Source organism: Saimiri boliviensis, chromosome 4 (genome assembly GCF_048565385.1).
Source record: "Saimiri boliviensis isolate mSaiBol1 chromosome 4, mSaiBol1.pri, whole genome shotgun sequence".
Taxonomy (NCBI): domain Eukaryota; kingdom Metazoa; phylum Chordata; class Mammalia; order Primates; family Cebidae; genus Saimiri; species Saimiri boliviensis.
In genome coordinates, this window is record NC_133452.1 from 107,478,045 (window position 1) to 107,506,036 (window position 27,992).

At 35.6% G+C, this 27,992-nt stretch overlaps 1 protein-coding gene across 4 annotated transcripts in view; it reads right to left on the bottom strand.

The window, feature by feature from the left end:
- BCKDHB (branched chain keto acid dehydrogenase E1 subunit beta) overlaps window positions 1-27,992 on the bottom strand; it is a 250,309-nt gene that overhangs the window by 163,153 nt on the left and 59,164 nt on the right. For all 4 annotated transcript variants that reach the window (XR_012517288.1, XR_012517289.1, XM_074398023.1 and 1 more), the window contains exons 5-6: window positions 27,836-27,991; window positions 25,204-25,312 (exon numbers count right to left, since the gene is read on the bottom strand). Coding sequence is in view for 2 of the 4 variants with exons in the window: in XM_074398023.1 (XP_074254124.1) it covers window positions 25,204-25,312; window positions 27,836-27,991 (265 nt within the window). In the remaining 2 variants the exon portion in view is untranslated. The remainder of the gene's footprint in view (window positions 1-25,203; window positions 25,313-27,835; window position 27,992) is intronic.

A 27,992-nucleotide genomic window follows, 5' to 3' on the forward strand; every position in this document is an offset into this window, starting at 1 on the left:
CATTCCTACCCCACAGCTATGTGCTTTCTAAAAGAGAGCAGGTGACAAAAGTTAGAACACAAAATCTTCAGAAGCAAAAGAGTACTATAAACAGTCATATTACAGATTCCTGTGTTCAAAGAAGTGGGACTAACTCACACCACTCCATTTCACCACATGCTCATCACATTAGAATCTTAAGAATAATAAAGCATTCCTCAGAGAAACCATTTAGCACCAGATACATAGTGACAAAATGAACAACTTAGAAAAAAAAGAAATCTTTTCAAGGCCAAAATTGTAAAAATGCAGTTATCAAACAGGATAGATTTTTTTTTAACGTATATTGTAAGTTTCCACATATGCGCTTCCTTGTACATGCAAACGCACTCATTCACACTATACATTCACTTAGAGATTCATCATGTGAATTAGTTCATCCTTGGCCCCATTCTATTTCCCATCCTCCTCCTTTTCTCTTCCAGTTTTCTTCTAATTTGCTATATTGCTTATAGTCCATCTTAAACACATTTTTGGATGAGGCAAGGTATGTAAATAATACATATATACTATATTTAATATACATTTTTCATTTAGTAGTTGCTGCATACTCAATATATGCAGGCATCATGCAAGATGCTGGAATATGAATTGAAAACTGAATTGCCATTGAGAAGCATACACTCAACTGTGAGTTAAGAAGATGGAAAGAGATTTATCGGACAACAAATGAAAACATAGTATAGCAATGGGAACCAACTGCTCTGGGAATACAAAGGTAAACAACAAGTTGGTTACAGGGATAAAAGGTTTCATCACAGAGGACACAACTGCTGCAGGTCTTAGAGATAGAGGTACTTGACACAAGAAAAATAAAGGACATTCCACATAGAAAGAAAAGATATGTACAAAGAAATTGATGCGTGAAACCATGTTTATGCTTGTGTATACATCTACAAAAACAGATGCACATGATATTTCAAGTAAAGGTGAACACTGAAACTTATAAATTATATTCCTAAGTCCCTAGACAGCACTTTCCAATTCCTTCTGATTCAATATATTAATAGCTTATGCAGAAAGTATCTGCAAGAAAATAACAACTCACTCTTAACAACACAAGTTCCCCTGTGAAGCACACTATTACCATTACAGAGATAATAGGGTCATTTCTCTGCCCTGTCACTAATCTGCAGTTTCCTCACAAACATGAAACTCAATTAGGGCTTTATTCATATTGCATTATACATGATATAGTGAGAAATCCATAAATGTTCTCTTTTTAAAATGAAGTCAAGTAACATTTCTAAAACATGTTAGCTCATGCTGTCTGATTACAACAGCATATTCCAAGTCTCCATACCTGAGAAAGCCTATCTGGTTAATTAAAATTCACTCTAAGGGGAAAGGTAGGAGGGGGGTAAATCCACCCAACCAGAAATCCACTTGTGGCCTTGTCTCTGCATCTAACAAGTTCGGTTGTCTCTGACAAAATACTGTTATTATTTTAGTGTCCCAGTATCCTACCTGTAATCTTAGGACCATTACTGGAATAGAATGTGGATACATTAATAAGCTCTTAGGAAGAAAATAGTATCACAATTTGAAATAATTCAATGATAGAGTCATTAAAGCTATAAAGAAATTTTCATCCTAGGAAGAGTTTTTCTTATCACGTATCATTTTCTGTAAAAAGTTGATAATCAACTATAAACTAATACTGGATTTCCATATTACAACTGTCATTTTCTGAATCTGTAATCTCCTTTTGGCTTTGAGATTATTAATCACAGTCTTGTTTTGACAATTTTCACTTCTGTACCAACAGTTACTTTTAGCACTGATGTTAGAGATAAGAAAGAATATAAGAACAAGAAAACTAAGTGCACTTTCTTCTAGTAATCACTTTTAAATCATTTCCTAAACATGGTTGTACCCAATTTTTTCCTCCCCTCTTCACCTTAAATTAGTGAAAAATCTAAAGATTAACAATCTATATTAGAAACACTGAATCAATGTGATATTAAAAATATGTGTTTCTCTCTCCAAGTAATGCCAAAAAAAAATCTGTAGGACTGTCCATGCTGGCAAGAAGATACCATCTAATTAGAAGATAAAATTAACTTTCAATAAATAAAAGAATAAGTAAGTGCCAAACTTTGGTACAACTTAACCCATAGTGATTATTGAGAGCATGTTTGGAAAAAATAAATTGGTATAAGAAGTCTCAGTGTCGCAATGAAATAAAGCAGAAAGGTCTCCTGGGAGCAACAGTGGGTAAGACTCCTACAACATGATAATACAGACTCTCAAGCCATAAGGATGTCAAGATTTTACTGAGTATAATGGCAAAAGGAAAGCAAGGAAGTGAGAGATCAAATGAAGTACAGCAAATAGAGAAAACCATTTAAAAAGGTAAGTCTTGAAGAATAAATATAATTAGATGCACAAAGGCAAAAACCTGGCATTCTTAGCAGTGGAGTGCATGTTTATAACAGAAGAGAGAAAACAAGTAAGCTGGGCACAACACCATGTCATCTCAGATGATGCACTGAAATGGACACTCTATCATTCTGTAATATTCTTGCCTAAAAGACATAACCTGAGTTTAATCATGAGGAAATATCAGACAAACCCAATTCGAGGAGCAGTCTACAAAAGAGCTGACCAAATGTGGTGACAATGACAGACAAAAATGACAAAGGAAATGTCTTTCCCAGAATAAAAGAGAACTCCTGACCTCAGGTGATCCTCCCATCTTGGCCTCCCAAAGTGCTGGGAATTATAGGTATGAGCCATTGCACTCAGCCAGGAGACTTCTTAAACCGAGATGTTTTTACATATAAAACACAATTTTAAGGTTGTAAATGTTTTATACTGTTATTGTTTCAGAGGGTAATGTTTTCTTATTATCACTGAGTAATACTGAAAAATAAAGATAAAAAAACTCACCTATTATTTCTAAATGAACAGCAATAGTAACTTGAAACAGTCTTAGACCCATTTAAACTCAAATGCAGTCAAATTCTTTTCTTCAATAATTAATTAATTAACTGGTAAATCTCACATTTCCATTTCTTTTGCAAAATGAGATACATTAGATATCTTTTTGAAATAGTTGACAAAATATTGCCAGCACTTTGGGAGGCCAAGGCAGGCAGATCCCCTTAGATCAGGAGTTTGAGACCAGCCTGGGCAATTATTGTGAAATCCCTTATCTATTAAAAATACAAAAAAATTAACCAGGCGTAGTGGCACACAGCTATAATTCCAGCTACTCAGGAGGCTGAGGCATGAGAATCGCTTGAACCCAGGGATGGAGGTTTCAGTGAGCTGAGATCGTGCCACTGCACTCCAGCATGGGCAATAGAGCGATCCTCTATTTCAAAAAAAAAAAAAGTTGGCAAATATAAATGACAAAAGTAACGATATGATAAGGCACCTTCATATTTCTCATAAAATTTTTAAATTAACTTCATTACATTTTCCTCTCATTTAATGTAAACAAAAAAAGAAGCTTTAATGAGACTGCTATTTCATAATATCCATCAGTATATTTAATATACAACACATTAAAATTTGACCACATTTATAACACAACTTATTCAGTCTTTGCAATTACCCTTAGGGTTTTTTTTTTTTTTTTTTTTTTTTTTTTTTGAGATGGAGTTTCACTCTTGCTACCCAGGCTGGAGTGCAATGGCGCAATCTCGGCTCACCGCAACCTCCGCCTCCTGGATTCAGGCAATTCTCCTGCCTCAGCCTCCTGAGTAGCTGGGATTACAGGCACACGCCACCATGCCCAGCTAATTTTTTGTATTTTTTAGTAGAGACGGGGTTTCACCATGTTGACCAGGATGGTCTTGATCTCTTGACATCATGATCCACCCGCCTCGGACTCCCAAAGTGCTGGGATTACAGGCTTGAGCCACCGCACCCGGCCAGGGCTTTTTTTTTTTAAATGTACTCTCTAGTATGCAGCATTGAATAACATAGCAAAAGTTCTCCTATCACCAATTTTACTAGCAATTGTTTGTCTTTCATGTTTAATATATTTGAATTCCCTTAGCAAATATTTTCCAATGCATTATCCATAGCAAGAAACTATATATAGGATAAAGTCTGTTTGTAGAGTGTAAATTTTACAAGGTCAATTGGCAAACTGGCAAAAAAAAAAAATTGAGCACCGAATTAAAAGGCGATATTTTAAAGCCATTCTACATTAGCACATAGGGTTTAAAAGGGAAAATAATCCCCTAACAAAAGGATTATATGGAGATGGAAAAAAATATTTCAATAAAGTACATCATTATTTTATGAAGCATTAGGGAAAAAACTGCTAATTAAACTGAGATACTTTTTAGAATTTTTATTTTATTCTTATTGAAGAAAAAACTGTAGACTTAATTAGATATGGGTTTTTAACTATCTATCACCCTGACACAGACAAGAAACAAAACCTAAAATAAGTTAGTTTAATCGATTCCTAAAGTTCATGAAGAAATCAAAATGTAGTTCTCTCACTCTTTGACGTATAATCATTAGTGTCCACATTTCTCGACAGAATCTCATTTTCTGTGTCACCAAGTACATCAGTGATGCAGTGCTTTTTAAAATAAATTCATTAAAAAAATTTAAAAATTGATGCTAGACTCTCAAGAGAGCTCAGTAATTAGGTACAACCTACTTTAAACTCTTGCTTCCAAGCATTGTTAAACTACCGTGATTTTCCACTCCCCACCCTTCTATCTCACCACAACCACTTAGCATCTCCTGATCTAAAGAGTCTTCTCCTTATCAAAAGAGACACCTTCTCTGGTGTCTGGAATTTTATTCTAAGCTGTGTTACTGATTTTGATATTTGCACACTAGGATATAACAGCAACTACTGGTCACTGGATGAGATAACAGCAACATGCCATTGATTTGAAGTCACATTCCAATATCAAGAGATATTAAAATATGAGGGGGAAAAGAGTAGCTTAGAATCAGTGAAATATAGTGGCTTCAATTGGGTAGATGACTTTCAATCACTGAAATATTAGTTTATGTTTAATATATTTTTCACATCATGCTTTTGGTACTGTAAGTCCCTTGGTATTTACAAATCCAGTATTACCCATGAGAAGCAACAATTCCCACTAGACACCAAGAATTAGCAGTGTCGAGGTGAGAGATCCAAGATGGCTGATCACTAGCAGCTCGGGATTGTAGCTCCCAGTGAAAGCACAAAGAACGAGAGGACACCACACCTTCACATGAATTCTTGTTGCTCACACACCAGGAGATTCCCAGCAGAGGAGCCCCATGGGTGGCCAGCACGACTCTTCTGAACAGCGAGGCGGTTTTGTCCGCGCCTCAGAGCGTGGGTTCTTGGTGCAGAGTCAGAAAAGCACCATCAATCTTAACGCTGCTGATTTAGTCGGCGCAGTGGGTTGCTCAGATTTCGGTGCTGAGAATCAATAAGTTGGACGTCCACTCAGAAACCCAATTACAAAGACGGTAATTATAAAGACCACAGATGGATAAATCTACAACGAAGGGAAGAAAACAGCCAAAAAAAGCTGAGAATACCCAAGATCAGAATACATCTCCCTCAGCAGGGGATCACAGTTCTTCATCAGCAACGAAACAAGGCTTGATGGAGAACAAGTGTGTTCCAATTACAGAAGCAGGCTTCAAAATGTGGATAATAAGAAACTTCTGTGAATTAACAGAACTTGTTCTAACCCAATCCAAAGAAACTAAGGACTTTGAAAAAAGGTTTGACGAAATGTTAACAAGAATACACAATTTAGAGAGGAAAATAAGTGAATTGATGGAGCTGAAAAACACAATTCAAGAACTACATGAAGTATGCACAAGTTTTAACAGCCGAATTGATCAAGCAGAAGAAAGGATATCAGAGGTCGAAGACCAACTCAATGAAATAAAACAAGAAGACAAGATTAGAGAAAAAAGGATAAAAAGGAACGAGCAAAGTCTCCAAGAAATATGGGACTATGTGAAAAGACCTAATCTACGCTTGATAGGTGTACCTATATGTGACAAAGAGAATGAATCCAAGCTGGAAAATATGCTTCAGGATATTATTCAGGAAAATTTTCCCAACCTAGTAAGGCAGGATAATATTCAACTCCAGGTAATACAGAGAACACTACAAATATATTCCTCAAGAAGAGCAACCCCAAGGCACATGATTGTCAGATTCACCAGGGTTAAAATGAAGGAGAAAATACTAAGGGCAGCCAGAGAGAAAGGTCAGGTTACACACAAAGGGAAGCCTATCAGACTTAGAGCAGATCTCTCAGCAGAAACCCTACAAGCCAGAAGAGAGTGGGGACCAATATTCAACATCCTTAAAGAAAAGAACTTTCAACCAAGAATTTCACATCCATATTTTTCCTTCCATATTCACATTTCATATTTTTCCTTCACTTATGAAGCCAAATTAAGCTTCATAAGTGAAGGAAAAATAAAGTTTTTTGTGAACAAGCAAGCACTCAGAGATTTCATCACCACCAGGCCTGCTTTACAAGAGCTTCTGAAAGAACCACTACACATAGAAAGGAACAAACAGTATTAGCCTTTCTAAAAAAATACCAAAAAGAACATCAATATAATGAAGAATTTATATCAACTAATGTGCAAAATAGCCAGCTAATATTAAATGGCAGTATTAAACTCACATATATCATTATTAATCCTAAATTTAAATTGACTAAATCCCCCAATCCAAAGACAGACAGGCAATTTGAATAAAAAACTAAAACCCATCAGTATGCTGCATCCAGACCCATCTCACATTCAAGGATACACAAAGACTCAAAACAAGGGATGGAGAAAGATTTACCAACCAGAGAGCTAAAATAAATAAATAAAAAGCAGAAGTTACAATTTTTGCCTCTGATAAAATAGTCGTTAAAGCAACAAAGATCAAAAGAAACAAAGAAGGGCATTATATAATGATAAAAGGATCAATGCAACAAGAAGAAGAGCTAAAGATCCTAAATATGTACGCACCCAATACAGGAATACGCAGACATACAAGACTAATAAAGAGACTTAGACTCCCACATAATAATAGTGAGAGACTTCAAAATTAATATTAGACAGATCAATGAGACAGAAAATTAACAACGATATCCAGGACTTGAACTCAGATCTGGAACAAGTAAGCGTAATTAACATTTATAGAACTCTCCACTTTAAATACACAAAATATACACTCTTATCAGTACCACATCATATCAACTTAGAAGTTTAAACGAAATGTTGGTTGGCTCCTTGTTTGTTATTCTCTTCCCTCATTTTCTTTTATGTCTCCATTATTAAGGACAATTATAGGCATACCCATATTTAGACTGCATTCTAGCCCAGGCAATAAAGCAATACCCCATTCTCTCCATTCTCTCTCCCTCTTCCTCTTTCTCTTTCTTCCTCTTCTTTATTCTTTTTCTTATTATTCTTTTTTTCTTTCTCAAAAAAAAAAAAAAAAAAAAGAATTAGCTGTCTCCACTGACTTCCTAAATGCAGAGGAGACAGAAAAAGTTACTGGGACACACTGATAAAAAAAAAAACATTGTTTTCAGGTAAGATATACAGGGAATATATGCTACATTTATTAGACTGCAAAAAGCCTTACTGCATATCTAAACATCAAATGATAGCTGTTGATTTTATTGATGAACACCCTCTTCTAGAGAGCAACCTCTCCAGAAAAAATTAATTTAATTCAGGGAATCTGTTGGGCAAGACAGAGTAACAAATGGCGAAACAATGCAAATCAGGGATCAGGAAGCAGCTACCACTTCTGAGCTGGACCCAGTAGTCGACAGGAGCCACTATCAGCCACTGGAACCACTAGTGGCTGCTGCTTAGGAGAACCATCCCTATTAAATGCCCTGTCACCAATGTGGCTGCCATCAACACTGTGGGAACAATGGTTACTGTAGCACAGCAAACTCTCCTCAGCTGCCACTATCAAAGTTGCCTCAAAAGCCACAATGGCTTCCTTTCTACCTTCGCCCAACCCTCTAAAGGAACTTTAGCTAGCAAGGGGGTGACGAAAATATAGTTTACTTGTTTCCAGCCCATGAATTACAGAAGAGAATACAGAAGGGCAAGTGTAAGGATGACAGACAACTGACAAAGATTCAACAGAAGTTTAAATTATAAATAGCACTTAGATGAAAAGTCACCTTTGACGAGAAATAGAGAAAACACCAATACATCAATTACAATGAGAAAAGCTAGTATTTATAGAGCCCTTTCAACATATTATGATTGTTTAAGCACCTTTAAAATATCATCTCTTTTATCCTTACAACTCAATGTGACTGATACTAGATTTATCCCAATGCTGCTGATGAAGAAACAGGCAAAGACATATTAAAGATACTCGGTTATGGACAGTAAGTGGTCACTCTGCAGTCCAAGCTCATAACTACTATTATAGTATATAGAAATCAGCCCAAAATGAGTTTCAGAAATACTAAATGTAAACATATATCAAGCTTGATCCTTTCCATAAGTCTTGAAAATTGCAAAAATCGTATATTTTAAAAAGGGAGGTGTTATGCTTGCCATATTTGTTTAAAAATAGAAAATATAACCTTAAGATTAAATCATGGCTGTTTTTCCTGAGACTGATCAAGTGTTAAATCTAGAATTCTCTCGCCAACTCCCAGCAATTCATTCCCAATTTCTCAAATAAATTTTTTACACACTAATCAAGCTTTAAATTCCATAAAGCAGGTGGAATCTATACATACTTATCACCCACTATCTGCCTCAGTGTATTGCTGCATATCACTTCTCCATTAGAAATCTACATTTTTCTTGAACATAAATTCCTTCACATTAAATCATAGATTAATACTACAAAAAATGAAGACCTCCATATTTACTTATATAGCCAGAAACTATGAATTATAGTCCAATGATTTAAGATTTACTTATTTAGTCATCACTTCATACCCTAGGTATATTCAGTGCTAGAGATAGATAAATTAGCTAGAATTCACAAATTCAAGTTCAACACTGAGAGATACTGAAAGAGTATTAATAAAATTAATGTTCTAAAAGATTAGAATATCACTGAGGAAAATTTCTTGACTTTAATTTTTATAAGCCTACCACTTTATTTCTCTATTTAAAAAGTAAATATACATGAAAATTACTAAATACCTAATGGCCTTGATAGTTTAGTGTTTTCTACCTATCTGCCTCTAAGTATAGGCAGACCTAAATTTTCATATTTTCAACTTATGCTTAATACACATTTTTATATATATAGTGTAGATGAAAACTCCTACAGGGCTTATTATATGCCTTTTATTCTAAATATGAAATTCTGAAGATAAGCTATCTATAAAAATGGAACCTCAACACCCTTTCTGCTAGTCCAGTGTTCTGTTTTACCATGGTTAATGTCACTGCCTATATAGCAATGTTCCTATACTATTAGAATTCTTATTTACCCTTAATACTTTATAAGTAAAAAACAGAAAAGTAAAAACACTGATATAGCCAAAGAGGATATTATAAAATTGGGTCAAGAAAGAAATTATTTGCTCTGTTGCATACAGTAAATTTTTAACCTCAGCTGAATGCCCACTGCATTTAAGTTACTTGAATTGATCAATTCAAAAAGAAAAAAATTAAAAGTATATATAAAATGTTGAAAACCATATCATGAGAAACGTGTGTAAAGGTGAAGTTTAAATGAAATTTTATTCTGGCTCTCTTGGTAAGGAAATCCAGTTATTAAATGTAAGTAGATATTTGACTTCGCACACATTCTAAGAAACATATTAGAAATGGCCTGTAGTCAAAAAGCAGAAGCTTATGCTTGATTTAACATGATAAAATACATGCCCAAATATGTTAGAATACACTTTAAATAATCCTAAATAATCCGCAAGTCTCAGAAAAACTAAGTATGTACAACAGTGGCCCTCACATTACCAGAGACCCAGCAACTGTTTCTACCCACCTCTCTAAATCTTAATCACCTAATCAATGGCTATTAAACTGCAAGAACAATTCCTCACTTTTCAGAAAACCTATAATTTTTTTAATTTTTATTTTATGTTCAAGGGTACATGTGCAAATTTGCCATACAGGTAAATTGCATGTCACAGGGCTTGGTGTACAAATTATTTCATCACCCAGGTAATTGGTAAGTGATAGGCAGTTTGTTCTTTGGTTTTTGGAGGTTTTTTTTTTTTAAGACAGGCTCTCACCCTGTCGCCCAGGCTGGACTGCAGTGGTGCAATCTTGGCTCACTGCAAACTTTACCTCCCAAGCTCAAGTGATCTTCCCACCTCAACCTCACAAGAAGCTGAGACTACAGGAGCACACCACCATGTCTGGATAATTTTTGTATTTTTTTTGTAGAGACAGGGTCTCACCATGTTGCCGAGGCTGGTCTCCAACCCTTGGCTCAAGCAATCCACCAACCTGAGCGATAGGTAGTACTTTGATCCTCACCCTCCTTCCACCCGCCACCCTCAGGTAGGCCCCCAGTATCTGTTGTTCCCTTTTTTGTGTGAACTCAATGTTTAGCTTCCACTTATAAGTGAGAACATGCGGTATTTGGTTTTCCATTGGCGTTAGTTTGCTAAGGATAATGGCCTCCAGCTCCATCCAAGTTCCTGCAAAAGACATGATCTCATTCTTTTTTTAATGGCTGCATAGTTTTTTATGTTGTATATGTACTACATTTTATTTATCCAGTCTACCATTGATGGACATTTAGGTTGATTTCATTTAGGTGAATAGTGGTGCAATGAACATATACATACATGTGTTTTTATGATGAATGATTTATATTCCTTTGGGTACATAATCAATAATGGGATTGCTGGGTTGAGTCGTAATTCTTTTCTAAGTTCTTTGAGAAAACACAAAACTGCTCTCCACAATGGCTGAACTAGTTTACATTTCCACCAGCAGTGTATAAATGTTCCGTTTTTTCCACAACTTCACCAGCCTCTCTTAATTTTTGACTTTTTAATAATCACTATTCTGACCGGTGTGAGATGGTATGTCGTTATGGTTTTGATTCGTATTTCTCTAATGATTTGTGATGTTGAACATTTTCTCATATGCTTGTTGGCTACATGACTGTCTTCTTTTGAAAAGTATATGCTCATGTCTTTTGACCACTTTTTTGCTTGGGGTTGTTTTTGGCTTGTAAATTTGTTTAAGTTCCTTATAGATTCTGGATACTAGACCTCTGTCACATGTATAGTTTGCAAATATTTTCTCCCTTTCTGTAGGTTGTCTGTTTACTCTGTTGGTAGTTTTGGACTAACTCTGAAACTGGTTAAATTTCAGCTGACCCCACTTGTTAACATTCAATAGACCCTTACACCTCCCTTTCTACTGAGTTAGAACACTACTTCTAATTAGTTCTCTTACCCCAACATTCTAAATAAAAACTTACGTTTAAGAGTTAATATTAAAATAAATCATTGGAGATTTTTATATGATAATAATAGCAACAACTTTTAATAACACCATTAACATTTATTAAGCATTTAAAATGTGTCATGCATTATTCTAAATACAAGCATTAACACATTTAATCAAATGATACTGCAAAGAAAATTTTATACTACTAACATTTTCAAAACTAGAGGAAATACAAAGATCTAAATTACCAACATGGAGAAAACAGCAGAAACAAGACAGGACTAACATATAGCTCCCACTTGGACAGAGAGAACAGTGTGTAGAGACTTATACTGTGAACTTTTGCTCCAAAAACCACCACAGGAATACACCAGGAAAACCAAAAGAATTCAGACCCTTTGAAGGAAGTAGCCTGACACTGCAAACTTCGGGAGACAGCTGAAAAACTGTGGGTTCCCAAAGTATGAGTGGGGGAAAAGTCTGCCTCTGAACAGACATCCCCCACTGGGGAACCAAAAAAGCCAGATCGCAGAAGAATTTAACCTCACCTGAAGTTAAAATGGATTTAGGCAGCCAAGTGAAATATCAAATAAGAAAAAGTGGCAAAAGCCCTGTAAGCACTCCCAGTCCCTAGCTCAAGCCAGGGAAAACCATCCCTGACTTATGTCACAGGGGTCCTTGAGGAAGGCAGCCAGTGGAATTAGGGAGGGGCCACAGGGTGAAAGAAGGTTCTAGCTGAACTTCATAATACTTTCAATTGAGTACAAATTTTCCTGAGCAGAATCCAGGGGGCAAACCGGAAGTCCAGATACAAGCACAGAAGCCACACCTGATGGTGCAAGGAAGATGGAAAAGGGCAAGGCCTGAGAGCCCTGCTTGTTTTCTCACCATGAAGGCTTGTAGCCTGGGGCAAGATCTATCCCTTCTCCCCAGCTGCCAGATAAACTTGGCGCTATCAGCAGGGCATGGCAGGGGTGAGACTGGCCTTGCTGGCTGTGTGGAAGCTGGGTGAGGCCTGTCACTGCTGGCTTTCCCCCATTTCCTGGCAACCAGTATGACACAGCACAGGTAGCCATATTTCCCCTGGAACATAAATCTATTGGCCTGAGAACCACACCCCAGCAAGCCCTACCCAAGGAGAGTCTGAGCTGAGACCCTCCTAGGTCTGCCCCCACCGGATGGTTTTTCACTACCCACCCTGTTAGCCCAAGGCAAAAGACTCTAGGAACTCTTGAGAACTCCAGGGTCCCGTCCATTCCCTGGGGAACCCAAGTACTCATCCTGGCCAACAAAGAACAAGGTTATATCCCCCTTCTACTACCACAGCTGGCACTCTCTTAAAAGCACCACCTCCTGGCTAGAGGCAAATCAACTCTGGAATAATAAAATAACCCTGCTCCAAAGAAGGAGAAAACAGCTAATTCCACCATCTACAATGTCCTGGCTAACCAAGATTCTGAGTCTGTCCACATAACAACTTAACTGCTGGCATAACCAGCATTCAAAAACACCAGCACACTAAACAAAACTACAACCAAGGACTCTCATAAAGTACACTTAACTCCCTTACCACCTATACTGGAGCAGGTGCTGACATCCACAGCTGGGAGACCTGAAGACAGATCACCTCACAAGACTCTTTGCAGACACTCCCCAGCATCAGCCCAGAGCCCAGTAGCCCCACTGGGTGGCTAAAGCAAGAAAGACAATAACAATCACTGCAGTCCAGCTCTCTCAGGAGCTCCATCTCCAGGGGAAGAGAGAGAGCATCACATCAAGGAATCAGGCCATGGGACAAAAGAATTTGAACAGCAGCCCTTGAGTTCCATATCTTTGCACTGAAACAGTCTACCAAACAGAAAAGTAATTATGGTAATATAACAAAACAAAGTTCTGTACCACCTCCAAAAAATCACACGAGCTCTCCAACAATAGATCCAAACCAAGAAAATATCTCTGATTGCCAGATAAGGAATTCAGAAGGTTGATTATTAAGGTACTCAAGGAGGTACCAGAAAAGGTGTAAAAAAAAAAATCTTAAAGAAATAAAAAAAAAAAAAATAGAAGATATGGATGAAAAGGTATACAGATAAATAAATACCATAAAGAAAAAACAGTCACAAGTTCTGGAAATGAAAGATACACTTAGAGAAATAAAAATCACTGCAAAGTTTCAACAACAGACTAAAACAAGTTGAAGAAAGGACTTCAGAGCTCAAAGACAAGACTTACAAAGACAAAAAAAAAGGAATTTTAAAAAACTAAACAAAGTCTCCAAGAAATATGGGATTATGTTAAATGACCAAACCTAAGAATAACTGGTGTTCCTGAGGAAAAAGAAAAATCTAAAAGTTCAGAATACATATTTGTGGGGATAATCAAGAAAAACTTCCCTGTCCTTGCTAGAGATCTAGACATTCAAATATAAAAAGCTCAAGGAGCTGGGCATGGTGGTGCGTGCCTGTAATCCCAGCTACTCAGGAGGCTGAGGTAGAAGAATTGCCTGAACCCAGGAGGCGGAGGTTGCGGTGAGCCGAGATCACGCCATTGCACTCCAGCCTGGGCAACAAGAGCGAAACTCCGTCTCAAAAAAAAAAAAAAAAAAAAAAAAAAAGCTCAAGGAACACCTGGGAAATTCATTGCAAAAAGATCATCACCTAGGAACATGGTCATCAAGTTATCTACAGTCAAAACAAAGAAAAGAATCTTAAGAGCTGTGAGGCAAAAGCATCAGGTAACCTGTAAAGGGAAACCATTCAGATTAACAGTGGATTTCTCAGCAAAACCCTACAAATCAATAGGAATTGGGGTTCTATCTTTATCCTCCTTAAACAAAATAATTATCAGCCAAGAATTTCATATCCAGCAAAAATAACCTTTATAAATAAAGGAGAGATAGTCTTTTTCAAACAAATGCTGAAAGAATTCTCCACTACCAAGCCAGTACTACAAAAACTTCTAAAAAGAGTTCTAAATCTTGAAACAAAACCTTGAAAAACACCAAAATAGAACCTCCCTAAAGTATAAATCTCGTAAGGCCTATTAAAAAAAGACAACTTTGAAAAAAAAAGGTATTCAGGTAAGAACTAGCATGATGAATGAAACAGTGCCTCACATCTTAATACTAATGTTAAATATAATGTCTAAATGCTCCACTTAAAAGATATAGAATACATAGAAATCTACCAACCAAATATCTACTGTCTGTCTTCAAGAGACTCACTTAACACATAAGGATTCCCATAAACTTAAGGTAAAGAGATAGAAAAAGATATTCCACGCAAGTGGAAACCAGAGCAAGCAGGAGTAGGTATTCCTAGATAAAAAAGACTTTAAAGTAACAACAATTATAAAGACAAGGAGGGTCTTCACATAATGACAAAAGGACTACTCCAACAGGAAAATATCACAATCCTAAATAATATGCACCTAATACTGGAGCTCCCAAATTTATTAAAAAATTACTACTAGGTTGAGTAAGTTAAAAACTTACTTGTACACAAAAACCTGCACATGGATGTTTACAGCAACTTTATTCGTAATTGTCAAAACTTAGAAGTAACCAAGATACCTTTCTGCAGGTGAATGAATAAATAAACAGTGTTACTTCCAAACAACGGAGTATTATTCAGAATTAAATAGAAATGAGTTCTCAAGCCATGAAAAGACATCAAGAAACCTTAAGTACATATTACTAAGTTAAAGATGCCAATCTGAAAAGGTTTCATACTGTATAATTCCAATTCTATGACATTCTGGAAAAGATAAAACTATGGATACAATAAAGACATCAATGGTTGTCAGGGGCTGAAGTGAGAGGAGACAAACAGATGAAGCACAGAAAATTTCTAGGACAGTGGAAATACTCCGTAAAATATTATAGAGGTAGATATATGTCATTATACAACCCATAGAAGGCACAACACAAAGAGTAAACACTGATGTAAACCATGGACTTTGAGTGATGACGATGTGTTAATGCAGGTCATCAACTATAAAAATGTACAATTCTGATGGGGATGTTGATCATGGGAAGGCTATGCTTGTTTGAAGTCAGTGGGTATGTGGAAAATCTCTGTATCTTTCTCTCAGTTTTGCTGTGAACCTAAAACCGCTCTTAAAAAATTAACTCTTTTAATTAAAAAAAGGACAAAATTCTGATATACAAGAGAATAAAAACACAAGGTTTTCACTCTTACAATTGCCAAATTAAATGTCTGACAAATATTTCCTGTTTTCGTTCTTAGATTTCAGCAACAAATACTTATTTTATTGAGTCTTACCAACCCAAAGTACCTGTGGCAATAATTCCCTATCCTTCCACCATAGTTTTTCACTAACTGCTGTTTAGACACACAGCATATGGCTTCATCAATCATGCTTTACTCAGGGCTAAACTGAAGAATATATGGGGCTTAGAGAAAGCAAGAAAGGGATTAAGAGATACAGGTTGTAGAGTTTTTAGAATAAAGAACACAGGTGCAATTTTCTTCTTCTACATACTCACATATATACAAGCAGAGATGTTTTCTTCATCATTGTTTAATGTAACCAGAATTTAGAAACAACCCTTGCTCCATAATAGGGAAAGGATACATGTGATGATACATGTGAAGAAATTTTATAACTATAAAATGAATATGGTTTTATGAATATAAAAACCAGCTAAGCCAATGTGAAAAGATACAGAAATATATCAAAAATATATTGGTAAAAAAAAGCAAGTTATACAGTATTTGTAACATGCTCTTATTTGTATTATTTGTGTGCGTATACTTTATACATTCACATACTTGACTAAATGGATAGAAAATAATTTGCGAAACAAGGTACAAAACAATGTTTATCGTCTAATACTTTTATGTTACACACACAAAATCGGTTTACATGAAAGTAAATGTATTCTATATATTCACATATAAACATAAATATAAAGGCACAGAAAAAGGCTTAAGGAAAGGAGTTCAAAGTGAGACCCATAGAGAAAGGGAACTTTCACTATTTTATGCTATAGAGTTCTGTGAGGCTGGAGCTTTTTACAAAGAGAACACATGACTCATGGTATTAAATTTTCATTCAGGAACTAAACTAAATCACTCTACCACAAATCTAAAGCTTAGTTATTGAGAATGTAAATACCTTAAAGCTAATGATCAAAAGTAGATAACTGCTTATGATCAAACTTAGCCTGAAAAGTGAACAATATTAAGAATATAGCATAGTACAAGAAAATTCCACTGGGTCCTATTCCATGAGTAGTTCAGTTTATTAAGTCAATCACAGAAGATATACAAACAGATTCAAAAGCAACTGCACTGTAAGTTGACTGAACACGTTTTGATTCTTCTTGCTACTCAATACTAAATCAGGGCCTTCTCCTTACAAAATAGAATAACTGCCTTTTAGCTGAAGTCCTGCTTGCTTTAGATATTGCAACTGTTTATTTACAATAAATGCTACCATGCAATTTTAGAAAGAAATAGAAATCTACTTGACTACTTCATAAAAGAATAAATATGAAATAAATAACATAATCAAATGGAAACTGAAATAAATTGGTTAATAATATATGTTTAAAAGTGCAGATAAAATAGTCTGACAGTATATACAACAAAAAAAGTCAACAGTAGTTAGAGGATGAATTTATAAGTTCCTTTTATCTTTGTTTGTACTTTCAGTACAAACATATATGAAAAACTGAACAATAGATACAATCCAAATTTCCCTGTATTCGCACCCTTCTGCAATGAGTATGTATCTTTTCCCATGAAGAGATGGTGTCTATTTGTCCTTCTCTTCAATTTGGGCTGACTTTGTGATGTATTTTGATCAACACACTATAGCAGAAGTGACAGTATGTCAATTCCAAGCCTATACTTCAAGGGCCTTTCATGCTTCTACTTTTTCCCTTACAATCTCTGCTACCACCAGGTGACCAAGCTTGAGCTAGCCTGCAGGGGGATAATGAGACAAATAGACTAAAGCCTACTAGCCGTAACTGGTGAAACAGCCCAACTATGATCAGCAAATCCAACCCACCCACCCCTGACCTGCAACTGACTATAGACCTATGAGGGAGCCTAGACAAGACCAGAATTGCTGAACTGTGCAAAAAAATAAAAAACAAGACAGACAACACAAGGGTTTTAGTCTTTTAGTCTGTCTTGATTTCCCACTAGATGAAAGTCATATTTACTTCAATTTCACTGATGTCATGTATCCATAACATCCATCAATTAAGTAAAACCAAAAGTCCAAAAGACATTAGAGATTATTTTCTTCACAAGATGCTTATATGTGATAATGTCACACTGACTCATTCTCTTTTTGAATCATCACTATTTTGTACATTTTTTTATATTGTCTAGATTGTTCTGCCTTATCTACCTTTTCTAAACATCCTTCTTCCATTTCTAAAAACATTCATTGCACTCAAATGTCATAATTACAATAAATAATCAGAAAATATTATCAAGTTACTTTCTTCTACATTCAGGAAACCTAAAGTTTTACAAGTATTGATTGCATATTCAAAAAAAGTAGAAATAAAATTCAAGAAAAGTGCTGCATAAAGAATGTATTATTTTTACTTTCATCTGTACAATTTATAAAGTTAATGGCTAAATTGAAAGAAACACTTCTAAATGTTGTAGCTGGTCATGTGGGAGAGTCACCACAGCACAGAGGTTTGCACAGAGAGCAGCTTATCAGCACCAGGGCCAGAAATGACGAAGTCAGACAGATCAAAAGGAACTGTGACTGGACAATACTGGGACAAACCTCATCTCTTCTCACCGAAATGAAGGAAGACTACATTTCCCAGCTGCCTTTGCCTCTATCTGGGAACATATGACTAGGGCCATTAACAACAAATGATTACAAGGTGCAAAGGCTCCCAAACCCCCTACCTGTAACCAGACTATGACGTGTAGTTTTTATAACTTTCAAAGAAGCACATTAATCCTATGCCAATCGAGAAACTAATGCCATATATATATACATACATACACACACACACACACACACACACACACACACATATATATATATATATATATATATATATATATATATATATATTCAAATCTTGGACTACATACTACACAGGGATGTACTACCTTAAGGCATGGCTATGAATAAGGCAGTCATCCCTTGGTATGCAAGGGGGATTCGTTCAGGTCTTCTTGAAGATATGAAAATCCATGAATGCTCAGATCCCTGATCTAAATGACACAGGATTTTCATAGAACCTATGCACAAACTCCTTTATCCTTAAAATTATCTCTAGGTTACTTATAATGCTTAATACAATGTAAATTCTGTATAAATGGCTGCTATACTGTATTGTTCAGAGAATGATGACAAAAGACCTGTACATGTTCAGTACAAGTGTAATTATTTTTTCAAATATTTTCAATCTATGATTGGTTAAGTTCATGGCTGTGGAACCCACAGATGAAAAGGGCCAACTGTATATATTTCTATTCAATTAAAAAGTAGATCATTTTATCAGCCTGGACAACATGGAGAAATTCCATCTCTACAAAAAATACAAAAATTAGCGAGGCATGGTGGCACATGCCCATGGTCCCAGCTACTTCGAAGGCTGAGAATCACCTGAGCCCAGGAGGTTGAGGCTGCAGTGAGCTGTGATCATAGCACTGCACTCTATCCTGGATGACAGAGGAAGACCTGTCTCAAAAAAAAAAAGAAAAAAAAAAAAGATCATTTTAATTCTGTGGGAAACTTTTAAAACCTAGACAACTATTTCCTGACATGAAACTAGGACAGTGGAGGAACTTATATTTCATTTATGTCATCCATTCAGTAATAATTAGCTGGGATGTAAAATAGGGTAGTATTACAAAGACAGCAGCCTCTGGTGTCAAAACTTCTGGGTTTAAAACCTAAATCCATCACTCATTATTTCCATGAGCTTGAGCAAGTTTCTTAAAGTCATTATTTGTACCAAATATACCTAATTCTGGCTGTGTAACTTTGGGCAACTTGTCTAATTTCCCTAATCCTTAGGGTCCTCATCTATAAAATGGCAATGACAGAATTTACCTGATATGCTTGTTGTGAGCATTAAACGACATAGTCCCCATGTCTACACAAGAAAGCACGGTGTCTGGCACATAAGTGTTCAAAAGGCACTTAAAGACTAGACAGATACACACCTGGATAATCTTACTTAAATCTTCTCAGCAACTTTATGAAATATGATTATGATAAAGGGGGTTCCTACTTCACCTATCAAGACAAAAGTGGCATCTATGCTAAATCATGACAGCTGCAGTTTATTGTGCTATTAACAGAGGATATTTTCATCTTAAAAGAGGCATCTCTTCTCTAGCCAAGATGATGTATTCATCAAAATTACCTATAACATTAGTAAAATCTACAGGAGACTGAAACTCAAAGTACATTAAACTTAAAATGAGATTAAATGGAGAGATGTGAAAGTAGCTTACTAATCAAAGAAAAATTAAAGGAGCCACAGTCTCCCATCATCCCAGGCAAACCACCCATAGAAAGTTAAACTCTGACTCCACAAAGAAAATCCCAGAGACAAAATCAGAATGGTTGAGCTTGAGGCACATGTCCATGTTCTGAGATCACGGAGGTCGGACACAATGACTGTCAGCCCCTTCAGAACCACATTGGGTGAGATAAGCGCAGTAAGCATGGAAAGAATGTTTTCTGCAAAGAAAAGAAGAAACCTAGAGATGCCCAGATTAACCAGTGAGTGAAAGCTATGCACTGCAACCATAAGCAAAAGTGTTACATTTACCTCTGTAAGTGAATCACTCTTAAACAGGATTTAGTAACATGAATGATATGGATACAGATTAAAATTATACACTGTAGGTAAATACTTTTTAAAGTTGACAAATTAACTTTTTAGATGCCTACCTTTAGGCATCTAAAAAAGGGTTTCCTAAGAAACCCTTTACCTAGTATCTTTTACCTACTTTATTTTAGGGATTATATATGGACTACAACTCCAGATGAGTAAATAACCTCTCTACCTTGATGGTACTGCGGAAGGGAAAAACAAGCAATAGTTGATGCTTCAAGTATTTGAAGCCTAGTTGAAATATTTGAAATATTTCCTACTGTACTGGTTTAGTTCTGATGAGGCGAAGTGGCAAAAATATGCCAGGGAATCACTTTTTTGTCAGCAAAATTTTGCTGATGAATATTATTAGGAAATAGTCTCATGTTGGTTTCCTTGGATGTATTTACACCTTCTCAGTCTCTCTCTAGATTCAACCTCTCTTTCCTTTCTCTTTATCTTTCTAGGTTATATTCTGGTTATCTCTTTGGTTTTATCTTCCAGTTTATCAATTCTGCCTTCATCTCTTTATCAATTTCTGGCTTAAACCATCAGAGATTTTTATTATATTTTTCTTTTAAAACCTTCTGTTCCATTTTTCTTCAACTTTGCTTGTCGCCTTCTTGTATTCTAAAGTGTCTCCTTTTTTTATATGAAATCCACATTTTGCTTTCTTTTGTTGTTTTTTTTTCTTTTGAGACAAGGTCTCACTCTGTCACCCATGCTGGAGCAGTGGTGCCATCATGGCTCACTGCATCCTTAGCCTCCCCAGGCACAGGTGATCCTCCCACCTCAGCCTCCCAAGTAGCTGGGACCACAGACACATGCCATCACACCTGGCTACTTTTTGCATTTTTTTGTATAGAGACAGGGTTTTGCCATATTGCCCAGGCTGGTCTCAAACTCCCGGGCTCAAGCGATCCTCTCAACTCAGCCTCCCAAAGTGCTAAGATCACAGGTGTGAGATACCATGCCCAGCCTACATTTTGCATTTCTTATATAATAGTGTTACTATCGAAAGTCTGCATGGAGTTATAGTTGCCTTTTCTTGTTTCTGCTCAAAGAGACTCTATCTTTCACTTGAAACTTTACCTTGCTAACCTAAGTTGAAGTGACTCCAGAGAGGATTTCCTTTCCCTCCGACAGTTTTAATGGGCATCATCCACACAGAATCACTTTAATTATGTGCTTAAGTGCTTTCAGACTGCACTACTAGCACAATTCAAATTATAATCCTGTAAAAGGCTCATCCTGCGATAAAAACTCTCAGAAAATTTTTTTTTTCCTTTTCCACCAGGATAGAACAAGACAAAGACAGGTAAGTTTCCATCCTGCCACCTTTGCACCTCACACTGCAGATGTGGTCCCACAGGCTTTAATCAAGGGGAAAGTCTAGCAAAGTATCTACCTAAAGTGAGGCCTGTTTCTCATCTCCCATCCTCAGGGCCCCATGGAATCATCAAAGCAGAAGCTCAACATATCCAGGACCTGGAATATAACTTTAGGGAAAAGCCCAGCTTTGGCATTCACTCACCTCTTTTTGTATCCTTACTTATACTTGACTATGTTCCATTTGGTTAAGATTACAGTTGACCTTTGAACAACACAGTTTGAATAGGAGGGGTCCACTTATATACAAATTTTTTTCAACTAAATGTGGATGGAAAATATATTATTCATGACCTATGAAACACATATATGGAGCACCAACTTTTTGTACATGCACATTCTACAGGGCAGCCGTGGACCTGTATGCTCTGGATTTTGGTATTGGGGTAAAGGGACTGGAACAAATCACCTGAGTATACTGAGGGACAATTATACTGCATAATTAACCTAATGGACCATTATGTAATAAACATAACTCCCAATTAACTCCCAATTATTTTTATATAAATGTCAGCCAGTATGTATAATTCTACATTCATGTTTATTACTCCATCCATAAACCGTTATGAGTCCCAATATGAACTCTTTTAAAAAACTTTAAATGTAAAATTTTGTGCTTTCATCCACTCACTTTTAACTATTCCCAAATGTATGTAAGAAATTTTAAAAAGTAATGTGAGGGAAAAATCAATCCATTAAATTTTTATTTATGGATACTACAAGTATACCACCATGTAGAAATTATCAGGCTGCTCTGGTCTTTGAAATGAATGTAAAGCACCTTCTTTTAACTGTCTCTTTTATTCTTTCAGTACAATATAAAATGTCTTCCAGAGATCTCCTCAATCAAAGCTGAATCACAATGCATGATTTCTTTTATATCATTCCAAACAACTGTAAGTTTGGAGTTTACACCACCAGTGTAAAGTACATCTGAGATACAGGGCTAGAAATGGTGGGCTAAATACAGGGAGCAATTATAGAATCAGGGTCAGAAAATCCAAAAGAAGTAAATATAGAAACCAAAATATGGTCAACTGCAAGACACAGGTATTGAACCAGAGGTCAAATCTAAGAAAACCATAGGTCAAAAGCATCCTGTCCATATAAGAACCAATAGTAAAATAAGATAAATGAACATAGGCAACATCATTGTTTCAGAACTGACCTCAGGCAGTGTTTCTGAAACTTGAGCATCGGCCAGAATCACCTATAGGCTACTAACACAAAGAGACCTGGGCTCTGCTCCCAGAGGTTCTCATCCTGCAAGTCTTGGATAAAAACTGACAATTTGTATTTCTAACAAGCTAGCAGGTGATGCTTATTCTTCTGGCCCAGAAAGGAGAAGACTAATATGAAGACTGTGCTAGTTAGCCCTTTTTCTCTATCCAATTTCTTCTGCAGAGAAGCTTTCTAGCTTTGAAAGAGGTAATATCATTGTGACCTCTACTTAGCTGCTAGGAGTCAAGAAGGGATTAAGAGTTAGAATCCTTGAAATGCTACATGATCGATCATGGGGAAACTTCTGGAAACCTTTTGAATGGTGAACCTCATCAGGGTCTTTCATAATCTCTCCCAGGTCCAAGCCTAAAACAAATTTTTCAAGTACATTCTCTTAGCAGGGATCCTCTAACATTAAATATTTGCCTAACCAATTCTGGTTTCAAAATTTTCAGCAAAGTAAATATTACTTTTTCAACTGTTTCTTACTTAGTCATCATTTAGTAAATACTGCAAAATTTCTGCACTGATTGGCTATAACAACTGGCTGGCCTTACAAATATAATTGCCACAGGATATCCAAAGTATTAGAAATCATTTTCATCAAACAGCTATTCTCAATGTATCATTGATGTTTTCCTATTCACTTCAAAATTTTAAATTCTTACATTCATTAATTTTTATTACATAATGGGATACAAATCATAATAGAGTCTATAAATCTAGAGTCAATTTTAAATCTGTTTTTAAACTTAAGGGCAACAGGAATTCTGAAAAATCTCCAATGAAAGTGTATAATGACGCATCTACTTTAAAAAACTCATCACAGGGGAATAGATACACTGAAACAGAAGACCAGTTGCATCGGCCATGAATAAATTGTGATCTATTAACACAATAAAATCCTACTTATTGAACAATACTGTGCATGCCTCAGATTTGTGGAAGTTCTTTTCCCCACAGCCAAGAGGCATTTCCAGGTCAATTCATTGGCAGGCTGGCTCCAGAAACACAGTTGTAATATACTAATGCTATTCACAAAATATTAGCTTGATGAAGAGGAAGCAAGCTACTTTCCTTAGTAACTAGAATAGTTAGAAAAATAAGAATAACGAGAAAAATTAGTAGTCGTAGTAGTAATACTAACAATGAACAATGAATATTCATATGATGTAACAATGTTCATTACTTAGTAATGTTCTAATATTGTGCATAGTTGTAAGATGTTATTGTAATAGAAATGAACAATGAACATTCACCCAATGTTCCTTACTTAGTAGTAATGTTCTAATATTGTACAAAATTATAATATTATTGTAATAGAAATCAACAATAGATATTCATACAATGGACTACTACTCAGCAAAGAAAAGTAAATCAACTACTGATGATTTATTCAACAAATTGAATTCATTCAACAACATGAATGAATCTCAAAAACATTAGGTCGAGTAAAAGCAAACACAAAAGAATATATGCAGTGTGACGAATTTATATAAAGCCCAAAAACATGTACACGTAATCTGACGGCAATCAGAAAGTGGTTGATTTTGGCACAGGGAGAATGGATCCAGAGTGAAGGGTCAGCAAGAAGCTTCTAGGAGTGATTAAAAATGTTCTATACCTTGTTTTGCACACTGCTTACATGGATATATAGGTCTGTCAAAAATGCATTTATTGAAGTTTAAATCTATGCATTTTACTGTATGTAAATTGCAACATAATTAAAACACGTGTTTTTAAACTTAACTGTAAGGAGAACAGTGATTTGCCAAGATAATGTTTCTTGAATTCAGTATAAAACATAATTTAGATAGAACAAATCCTTTGCTATTTAAAATTTCTATTACAGTGAAGAAATTAGCAGTCACAGATGTATGTTTATTAAATCAGGATTTTGAGCTATATTAGCTCAAAATATAGCACAGCATCATTGTTAACGGCACCTCCTTTACAATCAGAGGTGTCCTGATTTAAATGAAGACTTTTATGGTCACTTCAGCTAAAAGAAATCTTAGATATTATTTAGTAAAATTAGCTCATTTACTTTTCCTTTTCTGTTCAATCCGTATTTACTCAGCACCTACCATGTAGTTAAACATAGTAACTTTGTTGTTGCCACACTTCACAATGCCTCTTTGTTTCCATGATCAAAATATAAAATGGTACAAGAATTTTTCCCAAATGTAAAATTTACACCTGAGGACAAACTAAATACCAAAAAAAAAAAATTCAGGATTTACAAGGAAAATATAAATCAAGCATATGGGGGGAAAAAAGATATAAATTTTTGAGCTATAAAAAAACAAAGTATATAAAGATATTTACAAATATAAAATAAAGAAAACCTTTACCTGCTGCCCTGTAAAGTATTTTAGGTTCAAAAAATATACAAGGATTTTTATCCTCTATGCATGACAAAAGAAGTCCTTTGGCCTGGAAAGGGCTTCTGGGTATAACCACCTGCAAAAACAGATTTTTTAAAGACAATTTTAGTAAAATATATCCCAGTAAACTCACTTCTAAAAAGGGTTGATACTTGAATAACCAATTGTTACTAATTTAAAATAGATATTGGGTATTTATTTTTAGTCTCATTATCACTTATTAAGTTTATTATATAAAAATAAAAATGTCTTTTATTCAACAGATATTTATCAGATGCCTAACATGTTCTATTAACTCAGCATATATACTCTTCTCTTAAGAGCTAAACTTGCCTATATAAAAAGTAAAAGGTCTATGCAAAGATCATTCATCAAAGCAAAAAATGTAGTATTGTTAATATCTACCTCTGTTTATCTATAAAGAAATCTCTTCTACTAATAATCTCCTGCTACTTTCAAAGTACATACAACTCTCTTATCCAGTTTTAACATATTAAAATCTCCTTATTTCCCATGAAAAAAATATGGTCTTCATTCTACAAGTGAAAAATTAATCCACTGAGTTTTACGAACCAGGCACCATAGTGTCCAGTTACGGCAAAGCAAAAAGAAAACTGTGGCTAGTTCACATTTCCACTTCACAGGAAAGGGTCCCAGGAACTTCTTGAGAATGAAGGTGATGATGAGGAAAATGAAAATGACAGTAGGAAGTACATGGGTAAACTTGGCCAAGTACTCAGTGAATTAATTCATCTACTATACACAGCAACCCCACTAGGTAGCTATTATAATTTTCCACATTTTGGAAATAGACACTGAGGTTTAGAGAGAACAAGTAGCTTGTCTAAGGTCAGACTGCTTGCTTGACCTGAGATTCTCACCAAATTCCCACTGATAACAAAGCTCAAGCTCTTAACTTCTATATCATGTTGCCTCAAATCACAAACTTTGTCTAATTTTAAACGATTATAAAATAATTGTATAAAGACAAATCTTACATAGGAAGAGTTATGAAAATAAACTTGAATTTATCACAAAGATTCAAGATTTCCTGAGGCAAGCTATATTTGGCCTTCAAAGCCATTTTTATTGAAGGGTTTTATTTTTAAAATAAAAGAGAAAAAAAATAAAAATAAAAGAGCATCAAAAATGTCACTATTTTGCCGGGCGCGGTGGCCCAAGCCTGTAATCCCAGCACTTTGGGAGGCTGAGGCGGGTGGATCACGAGGTCAAGAGATCGAGACCGTCCTGGTCAACATAGTGAAACCCCATCTCTACTAAAAATACGAAAATTAGCTGGGCATGGTGGCACGTGCCTGTAATCCCAGCTACTCAGGAGGCTGAGGCAGGAGAATTGACTGAACCCAGGAGGCAGAGGTTGTGGTGAGCCGAGATCGCGCCATTGCACTCCAGCCTGGGAAACAAGAGCAAAACCCCGTCTCAAAAAAAAAAAAAAAAAAAGTCACTATTTTATTTTCTGTCAATGGACCTCTGAACACATTAATAACGGCGTCACACAATGTCTTTATCTTATATTCCTACTTTTTAGTTTCCCTTTATCTGCTTTCTTCATATTAGCCTTTTGTACTTTATATATATGTTCATTTTAGCTGGAAGAAAAAAAGAAAAAGAGGAATAAAGAAAATGAAGAAGAAAAAAGAAGGTAGGAACAGACAGAAAAGGACTGTTCCTAAAAGCAATTTAATATTATAAATATTAAATATGAATTAATGTTCCACTCAAACACAAAAATAACTTGCCTTGAACATGACTTCTTTCCCACTCTACAACTTCTAGCTCACATTCAAAAATCAGGCAACCTCTACTCAACTAAGATAAGCTTATAACTTTGATCTTGTAGAAAAAAACAAACAGGAAAACAAGAATGAAATATAGACAAATGTTCGCAACCAATTCCTGTGGCCAAAAAACAAATATACATCTCCGGATTCACACATCTGTGGGATTCTATAATGATCCCTGAAAAACTTATTCAGTAAATAGAAATAGAAAAGATGATAATACAAAAAATTAGGACACAAAATAATCAAAATATTTTTACCTAAGCTTTTGTGAAAGACAGGCTACTAAAAGGAGATGCTTCAAAAGTACTTGGTTGAGCAAGTATTATCTTATTTTAAACAGAAAAAAAAATCTAGGTAACAGTCTTCTCTCAGTCTTTATAACAAGTAAGAAACAGATGAAAAGCAGAAGTCATATCCCTCTGACTTTGAGGTAAACATAGAATAAACAAAAGATTTATTTAAATCACCCCATCATCAGTTAAGTGAGAAAGACTTAAGTTAGAAAGAAACATAAAGCTTTGAAAGAGAGGGGAGGTAAACCAACTATGTTCTTGGTCTTATTCTTTTAAGTCTATGAAGTTAGTTAATGCCAGAGTATAAAACCAGAGCTGTTTCAAAAAGAACTTTCTATAAAACTGGGCACTGGATAGCATACATGAAAGATACAGTTAAGTTCACATAAATTCCAAGAATCCTGTTTCTTTTCTTTCCTCTAAATAAGAATAGATATTAATAGAATGAACCAAAATGGAAACATCAAATAGAAAACAAATAAAGTACATAAATGAGGATACCTTGATTCCTGGACAATGGGCAAAAAATGCTTCAGGACTCTGAGAATGGTACAGAGCCCCATGGCCAACACAGCCCCAAGGGGACCGGATAGTGAGGCTTCCACAGTTAAAAAGATCCCCAGAGCGATAGCGATACTTGGCAGCTTCATTAACAATC